Source organism: Parasteatoda tepidariorum, chromosome 4 (assembly GCF_982258835.1).
Source record: "Parasteatoda tepidariorum strain Cologne lab strain chromosome 4, Ptep-v5.0, whole genome shotgun sequence".
Taxonomy (NCBI): domain Eukaryota; kingdom Metazoa; phylum Arthropoda; class Arachnida; order Araneae; family Theridiidae; genus Parasteatoda; species Parasteatoda tepidariorum.
The window spans coordinates 34,004,020-34,018,353 of record NC_141758.1 but is presented as its reverse complement, the minus strand read 5'-3'; the positions used below and the strand labels follow the sequence as shown (position 1 = coordinate 34,018,353).

At 31.5% G+C, this 14,334-nt stretch overlaps 1 protein-coding gene across 1 annotated transcript in view; it reads left to right on the top strand.

The window, feature by feature from the left end:
• LOC107445316 (prolyl 4-hydroxylase subunit alpha-1) overlaps positions 1-14,334 on the top strand; it is an 80,709-nt gene that overhangs the window by 44,248 nt on the left and 22,127 nt on the right. Inside the window, exons 11-12 of the mRNA XM_087160900.1 lie at positions 63-122; positions 2,520-2,588. Of these exons, the coding sequence (XP_087017026.1) occupies positions 63-122; positions 2,520-2,588 (129 nt within the window). The remainder of the gene's footprint in view (positions 1-62; positions 123-2,519; positions 2,589-14,334) is intronic.

The window sequence follows — 14,334 nt, the reverse complement described above, 5'->3', positions numbered from 1 at the left end:
TTATTCAAGTAGTTATTAATTTAATAAAAAATTTTATAACTTCAAAACTCTTATAACTTTAGATGAGTGAGCAGCAGGTAGATTCTCAAATGGGATATCCTCTTGCTACTTGGATGGTGTATGTAAGTTTTCTAAAATATTCTGCACCTATCAGTTAAGTTTTTTGTAGCCGAAATGTTTCCTAAAAATATATTATTATACTTTGTCAACTGTTAGATTACTCCGTCTATTTTAAAAGTATATGTATTTTATTAATGGTAAGCTGTTTTTCTTTATTTTAACTTTCTTTCAATTATAACTTATTATTAATTATAATCATGTTATGAATGCTTTTTGAGGCATAGATGCATTATAAAGATTGATTTTTATATTAGGACAGCTATTCTTTACTTTGAAATGCCTCTTTTGTGAAAGAATGCATCCTAAAGAGAACCTTTACGTTACTTCCTAATTCTATTACGTGTAGAATTTTATGTATATATATGTGCTACCACCTAAAATATAATACTGAGCTAAGATTTAGTTCATATATAAGGTTTATTTTAGTGAATAACCCAGCATAAGATATTAATTATTTTATGACTTGTGAACACAGGAATAACCTGTTCTGTCCCGAATTTATATATTGAAATGATACAAAAAGTGGTTTTATGGAAAAAGTGGTAAAATATATTATCGAAATTAATTGGTTTTTCTACTGTTAGGGCATTCAAAAAGTCTTTGATTGATTGAAAAGTACTTGCTCCTTACAATTCTAGATCTAATCAGAAATAACTAAATCATTGTGATATCTGAGAATCTTTTAATTCACCCAGATAAATGAAAATACTGAAAAAAGTTTCCCACCACAATGAATGTCTTTGAAAAAAGGAGCTGTCCTAAATATATGACGCTGGGCGTTAACCGATTAACTATTATAGACGAATCAGTTAGTGGTGCTTCGCACTATATACTGCGATATCACCAATATCCAGCATAGTTTAGTGAATAAGAAAATTATAAAAATCTATAATTTTCCTAATTAATACTTTATGAAATAAAAAATTGAGCTAAGATATAGTTCATATGTTAGCTATATTTTAGTGGGTAAGACATATATTAACACGTTGAATTCCATGGGGGTCACCGGTGACCGACACTGAGATTGCTCGTAGCGTCACGGGGGTCACCGGTGACTGGCGAAGTAAAGATCATTAGAAACACATAATTTGAGTACATTTTTGATTTGTTTTATATAATTATCGCTACTAACATGATTTGAAGAAATTAATGCAATATAGAACACACAAAAATAGTTTTATTTATATACACAGAGATGCCAACTTGTTCCTGACAGCGAATAAATATTATCAACTGGTAGTTTAATAATTGTGATTCTTGGTTTAATAAATTCAATTTAGTAGATTTTTATCCACCACTATTTCTAAATAATTCGACGGCTTATATAATTCACCACTTTATAGTGCTTTAGCATACCTGCCAACTTTTAATCCTTTCCATTATCATTTTTCCCAGTGGTATTAAAATGGAATTAAAACTTCAATTTTAAGCAAACAAATACGTTGTATTGGAGAAACCCTAAGTTGACAACCATGATAATAACGCATATTAATATATGTACTTAATTTTTGTAAGAATAGTGGTTATCAAAATCATTTAAAAATTAAGTTTATAAAAGAAAAAATAGTATATATTTACTACCACTTTAAATATAAAAATAAAATCTTCCGGAAGAGTTGGCAGGTATGCCTTAGTCATGCTATACCTTTTATAAAGCAAGCAACAAAAGTCAAATGTTTGCAAAATTTACTTTGTAGTTATTTACCGTTTGTTTTAATTATTTATGAGTGTCCGGAGCAGTTGGCATCTCTGCTAATTAGTCAAAATATTACTTTGTGAAATAGTATCTTTATTTCAGTAACAAAGTGGTAGTATTATCACAGCAGTAAATTTGTTTTTGAAGAAATTTTTGCAATTAAAATTCAGAAATATTAAAGACTTTATTAATATTATTAACACGTTCACGCCGGGAAAAGTGAAAATATTGGTAGAATAACTATTTCAATATTAGATGATATTCGGGAGGAGTTAACCTATTCTCAGCAATAACAATTCACTGTAAGGAAATTTGCCACTTCGAAGAAGCAATTCAATATAAAAATTGCATCTGTTAAAAACAATTGGTAGTTATGGATTTTTATTATTCCCGGAAAAAAACTAAAAAATGAAATTTATTGTTACCAGTTTTCACTCCGGTGAGAAAATCTAGCGTGACCCACTGGTGGGTCATCCCGGCGTGAACGTGTTAAAAATAACTTTTGCTTCGGCTTAAATATTTGCCTTGAGTGCTACCCATATGTTGTTTCGACAATCTAATTACTAAAAAGATATTTTTTAGTTAAATTTCTACACATTCACAGTTAATACTGTCTATTTTTTTTATTGTTTTCGTTTTTATTACTGATATCTATTTATTTGTGTTTGCGATTAGCGCATTTTATTTTCTTTCTTCCTTTTAGTTGAGTGACGTAATATCAGGCGGATCAACCGTGTTTACAGAAATTGGTGTTGAAATCAAACCAAAAAAAGTAATTATTTTTTTTTATTGTATTAGATTTTCAATTTAAAGATAATTTAATTTTTACTCACTTCTCAAAATTCGGATTACGTATTTCAAAACATGTATGGTTATATCTTGCTTATATAGCCGGCCAGGTGGTCGAGCGGTTAGCGTGCCTGACTGCGAAGCATATATGGCAACGTTACTTTTAAAAAGTAACGAGTAAAAGTACAAGTATTTTTAAAAAAAGTAACGAGTAAAAAGTAAAAAGTTCATATTTTAAAAAGTAACGAGTAAAAAGTACAAGTGAAAGTACAAGTACTAAGCAAAAAAAGTAACGATTTAAAAGTACATTTCTAGGAAATCGAAAATTCAAAGTAACCTAAAATTTTATTGAATAATATTCTTATGCTCTTTAAAGTTTTTGCCAAATTGTTGTCATTTATTTAATTATTTTTAATTTTGAAAGTTATGGATTTAAATTTATTTTTAAATTCGAAAGAATATTATAATATAATTTTATAATATAATCGTATAATATAATTTTAGTGGAGCATCGTTTATACGACGCCGAAGGGACCACCGAAAAACGTCGTATAAATGATAACGTCGTATAATCGATTTTTACTTCTAAAACTGAAACTAACTCTGTTTTCAGTTAATTTTAATGTTTAACGTGTTGATTTACATAAATTTCTAAATTAGACAAAGCAAAACAAACCAATAACCAAGGAAGAAAAATTGCAGAGAGCAATTTGAATTATATTTTCTTGCTATTAGTCTCTACAATGCTTTGAATAGCGAGTTGAACTTACTGCTTTCTATGATGCAATTTTAGATTTCTAATCACGGCCAAATCTAATGGCTGAAGCGCACTTGCGCAATTTGCAGGAAAAAAGAAAGCTTTTACATTTTCCAAAATAATTAGTATCGATGGGTGCGCTGGACATTGGTCGAGGAATAGCAAAATTTTTCGTTTTTGCCTCTTCATAACATTGTCAAGTTTTTTCAGTCATCTAGTGAAAATTATGGTCGTCATCCAAGCATTCTTGTTGACACCCTTTTCTATATCATTCATGTTGGCAAATTCCGCCCTTTTTTAAAATACACAAGAAAAAATAAAAAATAAAATAAACGTGAACAAAATCTAAAAACCGACGTATAACCGATTCTGTGCGTCGTATAAACGATATATTTTTACATTAAAATGAATAGGAATGATTTGAGACCACACTAAAACGTTGTATAAATGTAAACGTCGTATAAGTGATCGTCGTATAAACGATGCTCCACTGTAGTTTTAATTTCAAACTTTTTATGGATTTACACGAAAAAGAAATTTTATCTATTGATTTTAATTTTTAGTTTATTATTTTTATTTATTTAAATTACCATTGATTTAAGATTTTTTTACTCTTTAGAGACGCGTTTTAAAAGCACAAATATAAACAAAGCAAACACAGGGTTTCAGATAGCTTTGTGATCTTTGAGCTAGTAAAAAATAATTGAATGTGCAGTATAAGTTGAAACAGAAGGTATTTAAACACGAAGTTAGCTGTGAATGCATGTATATTTCACATTAATTTTATTAATTAAGAAAAAACATAAGCATTTTTTTTCAATTTAATATTTTTTTTTAGAAAGCTTACCGAGTTTTAGAAAAAAAGTAACGATTTCGTTCGATATTTCCGTTACAAATACTTGTACTTTTTCCCTAAAAAAGTAACGAAAGTACAAGTAAAAGTACTAAATTTAAAAAGTAACGAAGTACAAGTAAAAGTACGTACTTTTTACTTGTTCCGGCGGTACAAGTAACGAAAGTAAAAGTACTGCCATATATGCTGCGAAGCCAATGACTGTGGGTTCGAATCCAGTTCTGGGCATGGACGTTTCTCTAAGTGTGTTGTTTTCTAATTAATACATTCTCCGACATAATTTTGTCACTGAAGGTAACCCCTAGGAAAGACCTACCACCATTAACCCCTTGGGGACTGGTGAGTCAGAAAAGCATTAGTACAAAATCAGAATCAAGTTGTAATTAAATTAAAAACGGTAACTTAAAAGTAGTCGTTTCTAATTTGACAGACTTACTTTGCTTTTACTTTAATTACTGTTTGTTTAATCATTTATATAATCAATGTTAATTCAAAGTATAACTAAATAGTTTTATTTTGAACAAAGTAACGGTGAATTAAATAAATCAAACAATTATAACTCCACCCACAAATAAACTGCTAAAGAAATAGTTTGATTACCAGTTTTATCTTTTTACCCTGATTGATACGGTTTTATGCTGGCACGTATTTGTGACAGTCGGCGCGAAAGGGTTAAAGACCATTTGACAGTGAAACAGAGAGTATACAATGAAATAGAAGATACAATAATACCTCGCTCCCGAGAGGTTTCATTGTATCTTCTATTTAAAAAACAGAAGATTAAAAATTAAGAAGTTCGATTTAAATTCAAGTCTTTTCTGCTTCATAAATTCAAATTGAAAGGAAATTTTCCATGTGTGAGTACTATAATAATATTATTTAGTGATTGATCAAAGCAAGAAGGATCATTTATTTTAAGGGCAAATACAAATTAATAGTAGTTTTATTATCATCTTGGACCATCTCCAGCGCAAATGCATAATGTGATCCGGTTGGGCATTGAGACATGCAATTGTGTTCGGCTGCATCTCATTCCACAGTTGATCTGAAGGTACTGCTGAAACGACTAAACTCGGGGTCTGTCTAGATTGCCATTTCTAGTGGTTTCAGATATGCTCGTTTGGTAACGAATCTGGGGATCGTTCAGGCCAGGGAAGGAGATCTCCGATGAATTCCTGTAGCTGAGTATGGCTGAGAATTGTGTGTTTGAAAAATGGCTTTTAGGAACACTGTCAGGAGTAGGCTGAAGGATGTCATTAATGTACTACTGAGCTGTCATAGCACTATGGCTTCATATAAGGGGTGTTTGTGTGACGCATGTGATGGCATCACAAATCATTGCAACGCCATCTCTCCCACCCATCGTCGACTCCGTTTAAAGTGGTGTCATTCAAGACGAAATTATTCTGCAAAAGAATGGGACTAGGCCGTCTTCAGTGAAGACCTTAGTGTATGAGAGTGGTGACCTCGTGGCGAATGCATACAACCAACGCCTCCTATAACTGAAAGCCTCCACACGGTATTTTGTAGGTAGTCCGATCAGACCACTATGAAGGTAAATCATTTAGTGAAAGAACAATTCAATATGAAATCTCTTAAAAATTAGAAAGTGGTACCAAATATATGTCTAAATTTTTTTTAAATTTACGAATATAATTGGTTTGTTTTATTTACTCGTCAACTACTACAGATTCAATTCTCAAATATGTATGATAAATTTCTCTCAAAGTGCTTTTAAAGCCCCTGGCGGGGCTGATGCTAAGATAACCACCACATATGAGAATGAGTGCTTTTAAAATAGAATTTAGGTTCATGCGCACAAGTGGTTCGCTTTTTTAATAATCTGCGCAAACTACTTATAAGAAACCGTGTGGAGGCTTTCTGATGTAGGAGGAGATGATGCGACCCACGAATTGTCTTAATATTCATCTTCTACGCCATGACGGCCTAGCAGTACATTCGTGACATCCCTTAGCCTCACGTGTTTCCATGCATGGTCTGGTTCATAGCAGCTTTACCAAACGTTTGTGGCCCACTTAGATCTCTTAGAAATCTGGGACCACTAAAGACGACTAGTTAGACAGCCTCCGATTTCGAGAACTGATCTAGTTCCCACACAAGCAACATCTTCATTCGGAGCTCCAAAAAATCGCTAATAAAAGCGTTAAATATCTATTTGTTCTATCCAATTCTTAATAAAAACAGCATGTAACACCCCAAGGCATCCCTGGTGAGTCTTTTCCGGCCTCTGGGAGGCCCCTTTTTCCGTTTTCAAGTTTTAGATTTTCGATGTTCCATTGATTTAGGCTCAGATCGCCATTTTAACAAGTCATCCACTGCAAGTGATAATCATTGCTATCTTTGGCTTAAATTTTCAATAACTTATCGACTCTTTTTCAAATTTAAAGCATTTCATTTCAACCCTCCATGCGATTCTCTTTTCAAATATATTAACTTTTTATTTTCCTGTGGTCTGGTACTCTAATCATCAGTATCTTTAAATTTTTTTGACGCTCCTAGGTATAGGCTATCGCTATGTTAAATCATTATTTTGAAAACTCTGACTTTGGACACTTAAATTTTTATCTTAGCGTTTTTATTTCTGTCTAAATTTTTTATATGTTGTTCCCCCAAATGTTTTCAATTGTCCGCCACCCTGTGTTTAATTTTTCCCCCATCTTTTGACTTTATATTAAATTTCAAAGAGACATCACTTTAACATGTTAATGGTGTTCTATTCCCCATAACAAAATGTAAACAATCTCTATGATCGCAAACACAGTTAAGTGCTTTAAATCACGCAATATCATAATTCTTTAATAAATTAAATTTATAATCGACATTATTCATTTTAATAGCTTTTCCTATTCCATGCTGTTTTTAAGTTAATACCAGAGTCATTGTTTACAAACCTTTATTATATTGATTCTATCATACATTTGCTGTCTTAGTTCATTTTCATTTCTTTTTACATAGATTAGGGCCATTTTATTTATCTCTAAGTGTTTTTTTTCTTTTAATTATGTATTATTATATTATTGTCAATATCGTCTCCGAGTGCTTTATTTTGATTTTTCTTTGCATTTTTACAATGTTTTTTCTCAAATAAAAAAGCTCAAGTTAGATTTGCATTCTCATATATAGCTTAAGGCCATCAAACAATATTTTGCATCAGCCTACCAGAAGATTTTGGATATTAACAACCAATGGAATACCCAGGTCAACTCATCAACAGTAGTACTTATTAATACTTCGGTTTGTTTACTCTCACCATTTTTAAGCACTTAGAAATTGTTTGTTAACATAGCAATGGCCTATCCTCTCTTTATTAGTACATTTATTGATATAACTTTTCCCAGCGTAGTACCAGTTGTTATCTACTGTTGCATCTTATCTATTTAGCACTAAATTTGATATATAGTTAACTGTCTTAAATTATCATATATGTTTCTAGTTAAATTTTCATTAGGCAACTTTTAGTACTTGTATGCCATCGCCAGTGTATCCATTAATGAATGATCATTCTGCTTCAACCAATCAAGTTTCCTCACTTTGCCTAGCCCCGCCTTTATTGTTTCCTGCATTCTATCAGGTTTTCAGCACATCTAATACGCATTTATCCTCCCACACCTCTTTTCTCTGGCGGTGACATACCTTATCAATGGAGCATCGGTTCTCAATTAACTTCTACTCTAGGTTTTCTCAGGGGCCAGGTTTTGACTCACCATCGCCACTCCTTTTAATTTGTATTTTTACATTAACTAGCGTTTTTAAAGCCCTCTATTTACCCTTTCTGCTTACATATTGACTACCTTCTTTCATGGCTAATTTACAAGTTACAGACAATTTTCAATATCCTGCAAGATCAACAAGATCCCAACGCAGAGTAACACAAAACTTTCAAAGAGTTGACTATAATATCTCACTCACAGAAACTCCTTCCAGATCAAAAAATTCTCATCGAAAAGATAATAAAACCATACAATGCCCTGATACTAATACATCACCTTCAGTAATCGTTGATCTCACTTCTGTCTATGAACATACTTCTCCGGTAACCAACGACTGATCAGTGATACTCCAACTTCTACCAACAAAAATACCATGTCACAGACTAAAACGGATATAGAACGCCTTCTACAAATAATAGAGAAAAACATCCACTACAGCAATCATAAGAAAATATTCCTTCCGCAAGAACCACGATCTGCTTGTATCAACGCAATTCAACAAATAAGGAAGATAACTTCGGAACAAGAAACTCATGACTTGATAAACTCTAGAAACTTCCAAACATCTTTGGACAAGAAAATTGTCTACATACGAATAAAACTTGATGACTTTTCATTAAATGTTCACTCCTCAAACCCACTAAATCAAATTGAAGAGAATCTAAAGACCATCAACGCAAGACTCGAAAAATTAGAAAATGCCACCTCTATCAATGCTAATGTTCCACGAGTAGTAATACCACCAAAACCAATAATAGTAAAATCACATGAAGACTGCTCCACAACTGATATTGTGGAAAGGCTGATTCAGGAAGAACCTAAACTGCCCGTGAAAAAAGTCTATAGAAGCAGCAAGATGCTAGAACTAAAGTTTCATAACAATCAACATAAAGAAACGGTCCTCTCAACCTTGCAAAAGACAGGCATCCAATATCACGACAAAGACGTAAAGTTGTTTTCTCTAATTCTTCTTAACACACCTGTCACATTCACAGAAACTGAGATTATTGACTTGATAAAAATCAATGGCGATTTCGACCCTACCTATGATATCATCAAACTAACCAAAGAAATCCCACATAAAAGAGATAATTCTAAGAGACACATCATCATAAGAGTCAACAGAAAACTCTCCATCAAGCTTTTGAATCTTAATTATTTCTACGCTGGTCTACAACGTTGCACAATTAAAAAAATACTGGTTTTATTAAGATGCAGAAAGTGCCAGACAATAGGTCATCACCAAAACACATGTACTGAGTCATACTGTTATTGTGAGAAGTGCGGATACAAAGGTCATAATATCGAAAATTGCACAGAAAAAGAAGAATTCTGCATAAACTGTCAACTCACCCAACCAAGACTCCAATTTAAATCTGGACTGTAATCACAGAGCCTTCTCACCTTCCTGCCCAACTTACTTGCACGAACTAAAAGAGCTACGTCAATCCAATCAAGTCTATACACATCCCTACTAAAAAGACATATATATATTTGTTTATTAAGATTTCTCTATATCTAGTAATACTTTCATCTCTATTAGTTTTTTTAACGCTATTTTTTTTCTTTCTTTCTTATTAATTTATTTTTGTTCGTCGTATTATTTTCTTCGTCTTATTTCTTTTTAAATTCCACACTTTCAGTAAAAAAAAAAAAAAAAAAATTTTTAAATATCATGTTATATAGGCTGGAGTGGAGCTGGATTAGTGGCCAAGTCTTGGGCTATATGGTTAAGGGTTTTTCATAACCTAGGTGCATGCCCAGGGCTTGGAGGAAAGAAAAAAAAGCCTCCGATTTCAGTTGATTTAGTGATGCTGTTACAGCAACAGGGGAAACATCGTGACGGACTAGTATGCCTCAATGCCAAGCCACATCGGATCCAGCGTTCGAGAAAGAAGAGGCTCAAGAGGGTTCTAAAACCTCCATTCATTTGTATTTTTTCTGTATTGAGTTATTATTTTACTTTTATTTTTAATCACTTCCTCTTATCATCGTTGTACTTACAATGTACAATACGTGAAAAAGAAAACGGACCATCCTGAATAATTTGATCTAATGGTTGGATCTTCCCTTTCTGGACTCTTTCTTAAGGTTCGTGTGGACACCTCAAATATGCTAAGTAATGAGCACAGAATATATTTTAAGTTACAATATCAGACACAAATTACCACATTCCCACTTTCGTTCGTCTGTCAAACTACACGTGCTTTAGAATATAAATTTAAGGAATGCGATTGTTCTGTCAACTATCAAGAATCTGAAAAATCATTCATTGCTGCACATTAACCGGTTAACACCCAGCGTCATATATTTATGACAGTTCCTTTTTTCAAAGACATTCATTGTGGTGGGAAACTTTTTTCAGCATTTTCATTTATCTGGGTGAATTGAAAGATTCTCAGATACCACAATGATTTAGTTATTTATGATTAGATTTAGAATTCTAAGAAGCAACTACTTTTTGACCCACAAATCTGGAAAAATGCATCAGTTATTCTATTTCTCAAGAAAAATAAGAACCCAAGCTGCCCTGAGAGTTATCGCCCAATCAGTCTACTTAACATACTTGGAAAAATATACGAAAAAATCATCTACAATAGAATAAAACCACTTCTTACAGCCCTCCCCGACGAACAATATGGATTCCGACGAAAACTAGATACCACCAAACAGTTACTCCGAATAATAGACTATACTGGCAGAGCAATCATAAATAAAGAAACAATAGCCTTCCTGATGATCAACATATCCAAAGCATTTGATAAAGTATGGCACACTGGTACAATATATAAACTCATAGAGCTGAATTTTCCACCCGGCATAATCAAACTCCTATCCTGCTATCTTTCTAATAGAACATTTCAAATCACCATCAAAAACAAAAAATCCACAAAGAGAAACATCACAGCCGGAGTACCACAGGGCAGCATTCTGGGACCGATATTATACATATTATACACTTATGATTTTCCTATAAACAAAACCGATTATAATAGCATAATAACATATTACGCAGACGATACCGGTACTCTTATTAAATCCTGAAACCCAAATCATGCTCTTCAAAAACTACAAGACCATATAGACGAAATAGAAGACTGGTGCTTAAAATGGAAAACTGCAGTAAATGCTGGAAAATCACAAATATTAATAGTACAAAAAAGAAGAATTAAAATACTTCCCACAACTTCAACCAAAAATGTTCAACATACCAATAACAATAGTTAAAAAAGCAAATTATCTTGGCCTTATAATCAATAGCAAACTCACCTGGAATGATCACATCAAAAGCACAATAGATAAAGCAAGTGCAGCAATAATAGCCATACAACCATTAATATATAATCAGAATATGTCACTTAAACTAAAGAAGCTACTATATACAGCAATGATCCGCCCAATACTTACCTATGCCTCACCTGCCTGGACAACGATACCTCAACATCTACTGAAGAAATTAAACCAATGCCAAAACAAGATCCTTAGAAAAATAACCTGTGCAAGATGGTTCATCCGGAATACCAATATACATGCAGACCTCAAAATACCAACTCTATCACAGCATATATACAAGCTAAACGCAGATTTTTTCGATAAAGCCATAGAATGTAAAACAGCAAATTTTAATGAAATCTTTAAATTTGAAAATTATATCAAAGATAAAAACTACAGACCAATAGCTGCACATTTCACCTCCGACGCCTCATATCATAACTATCAAAACAAATAATTTCATCAACCTTTCTGAAAATAACGTTTACTCATGCTGATACAATTCTGAACAACTCCAAAATCAAACAAACACAGTTTAGAGAAAGCTGCTCAATTTATTTTTGATTCCTTTTTAGTTATTCAAGCAAAGAGCTTGAAACATTCATAAAAGCAACTCCATTGCCTGCTTACCTCATTGCTCAACCAAAACTGTTCTAAAATTCCAGATAAATGGGATAGGGGCAGCTTCGCGGCCCAGATGCCCAATGGAATCAAGACACTAGGACTAGGAACTACTTTTTGATCTATCAAAGACTTTTTGAATGCCATAGCAGTAGAAAAACCAATTAATTTCAATAATATATTATACCACTTCTTCCATAAAACCACTTTTTGTATCTTTTCAAGTTTTAAATTCGGGACAAAACGGGTTAATGAAATCTTGGGTATAAATTTAATTTCTACAATGCTGAAATTATTTCCACCCCAGACATATCAGCTAATCATGATGTCCCAGAAACTTGTTTTATTATTGTTATTTGAATGCTGATTCCCTTTTTTATCAGCAATAGTTTCCACAGCACAACTTTCCATAATTATTTTACCCTGATTTTTGCTCCTCTCTGCCATTGTGATTTTTCCTATCCTTTTTTTTCTCTCTCTCACAGGCACGGTGATTTTTCTTGTCTTGTTTCTCACATTTATTTTTTCGGTTTTCGGCGACAAATTTAGGTATTATATTTTTAACACTTTTATTTCCTTTCTTCGACGTCAGGCAAGTATTTAAAATGGGCTCCTATTTTTGAGCTTTTGAAACATGTCGATTGTTATTTTCAATATGTACAGTCCGCAAAAAAAAAAAAGATATCACCCTGAATAACTTTTGTTCTAATGATCGGATTTTCACGATCTAAGTGTCAATCTTAATGGTTCCCGGGGGTGACCTCAAATATGCTAATTAATTAGTGCTAACTATTAATTAAGTTACGAAATCAGACACAAAAACGTACTTTCTCTGAATAAACATGTATTTTTTTTTACATATTTGGAATCCTGACCCTTAAAATAGGGGGGGTAGACAAAATTTCGAAAAAAATGGGTTGTAAATTAGGTCGCAATAGGGATTTATATATCTGGCGATGGTTTAAAAATATGCCAAATTACCTCGCCATAGAAGGGGAAATAATTTATAACAACCATAAAGAAACTGAATGAATGACAAGATGGGAAAAGATAGTGCTTCTCGTTGCTAAGCAACCAAAAGAATTTTTCATGTTGCTTTCTGGGCTTTTTTTTTTTTTTAAATCTCCTTTAAAAAGGAAATTTAAATAAATTAATAAATTATTTTTGATTCTCCAAGATTATAGAATCTTTGAATTTTTATCTGACATTATTTATTTTTGTAAAGCTGTTTTAATGTAGTTTGTATGACAGTTTTGAATTAAAACCAAATTTTCATAAGTTATCATAAATTTATGAAGAGTTGTAGGGTTAAATGCTTTTGCCCCGCACTTCGAGTTTCTTAGGAAAGGAAAAAAAAGTGATCAAGCAAAGGTGGACCTGAAAAAAGATAGCTATTCTGATGCATAATCGCGAAATTTTATAGAAATCACGGTATTTATTTTCGATAAAATTGTAAAACTTAATAAATGTAATAAGGCATTTTAAAAGCATTTTGATATATATATATATATATATATATATATATATATATATATATATATATATATATATATATATATATATATATATATATATCGTCGTTATATATATATATATATATATATATATATATATATATATATATATATATCGTCGTTATATATATATATATATATATATATATATATATATATATTTATATATATCGTCGTTATATATATATATATATATATATATATATATATATATATATATATATATATATATATCGTCGTTATATATATATATATATATATATATATAAAAAACACGAAGAAAATTACGAAAAATAATAAGTTTTATTTATTGCGCATAAGCTGCAAGTAAATAGAACTCATAAAATAAGTAAATAAGTTCAAAATGTAGAAAAAACTTGGGAAAAATTACGGAACAATAAAAAAGGGGGGAAGAAAAATAATAATAAAAAATAAAACAGCAAGAAACCGGAAAAAAAATTCTAAAAATATCCGGAAAATAAAAGATATAATCTTTTCATCAGCTTACACGATTATATCAGCAAAAAAATAGTACTTTCTATTATTGTATCAATATAGCCAAAGTAAAATATATCAATGCAATAGTTTGAGAAGCACTCAAAAAAATTTTAAAAAAAAATTACAAACATAATGGAACACAATAAGTAAAAATATCAAGCGAAATCAGAAAATTAAGTATAAAGAAGAAACAGAATAAAACATGAAACGAAATCTATAAAGCGAGCTGCGAATTCAAATGAACTTATTACATGAACGTGAAATTTTTAAAGAATTATTTAAATATTTTCGAAAAAGATTGCCACATTACAAAATATGAAACCAAAAGCGGAAATTGAGCTAAAAGCTTAAATAGAGGGGTTTTGTATTAAAGTGCGTTCTTACTGCAGTGTTTTGGTTATACCTATTTTATATAATGTGATTATAATGCTCTTTGAATTTATTATTCTGTTTTTATCGGAGAAAATAGTAACTTCGTTAAA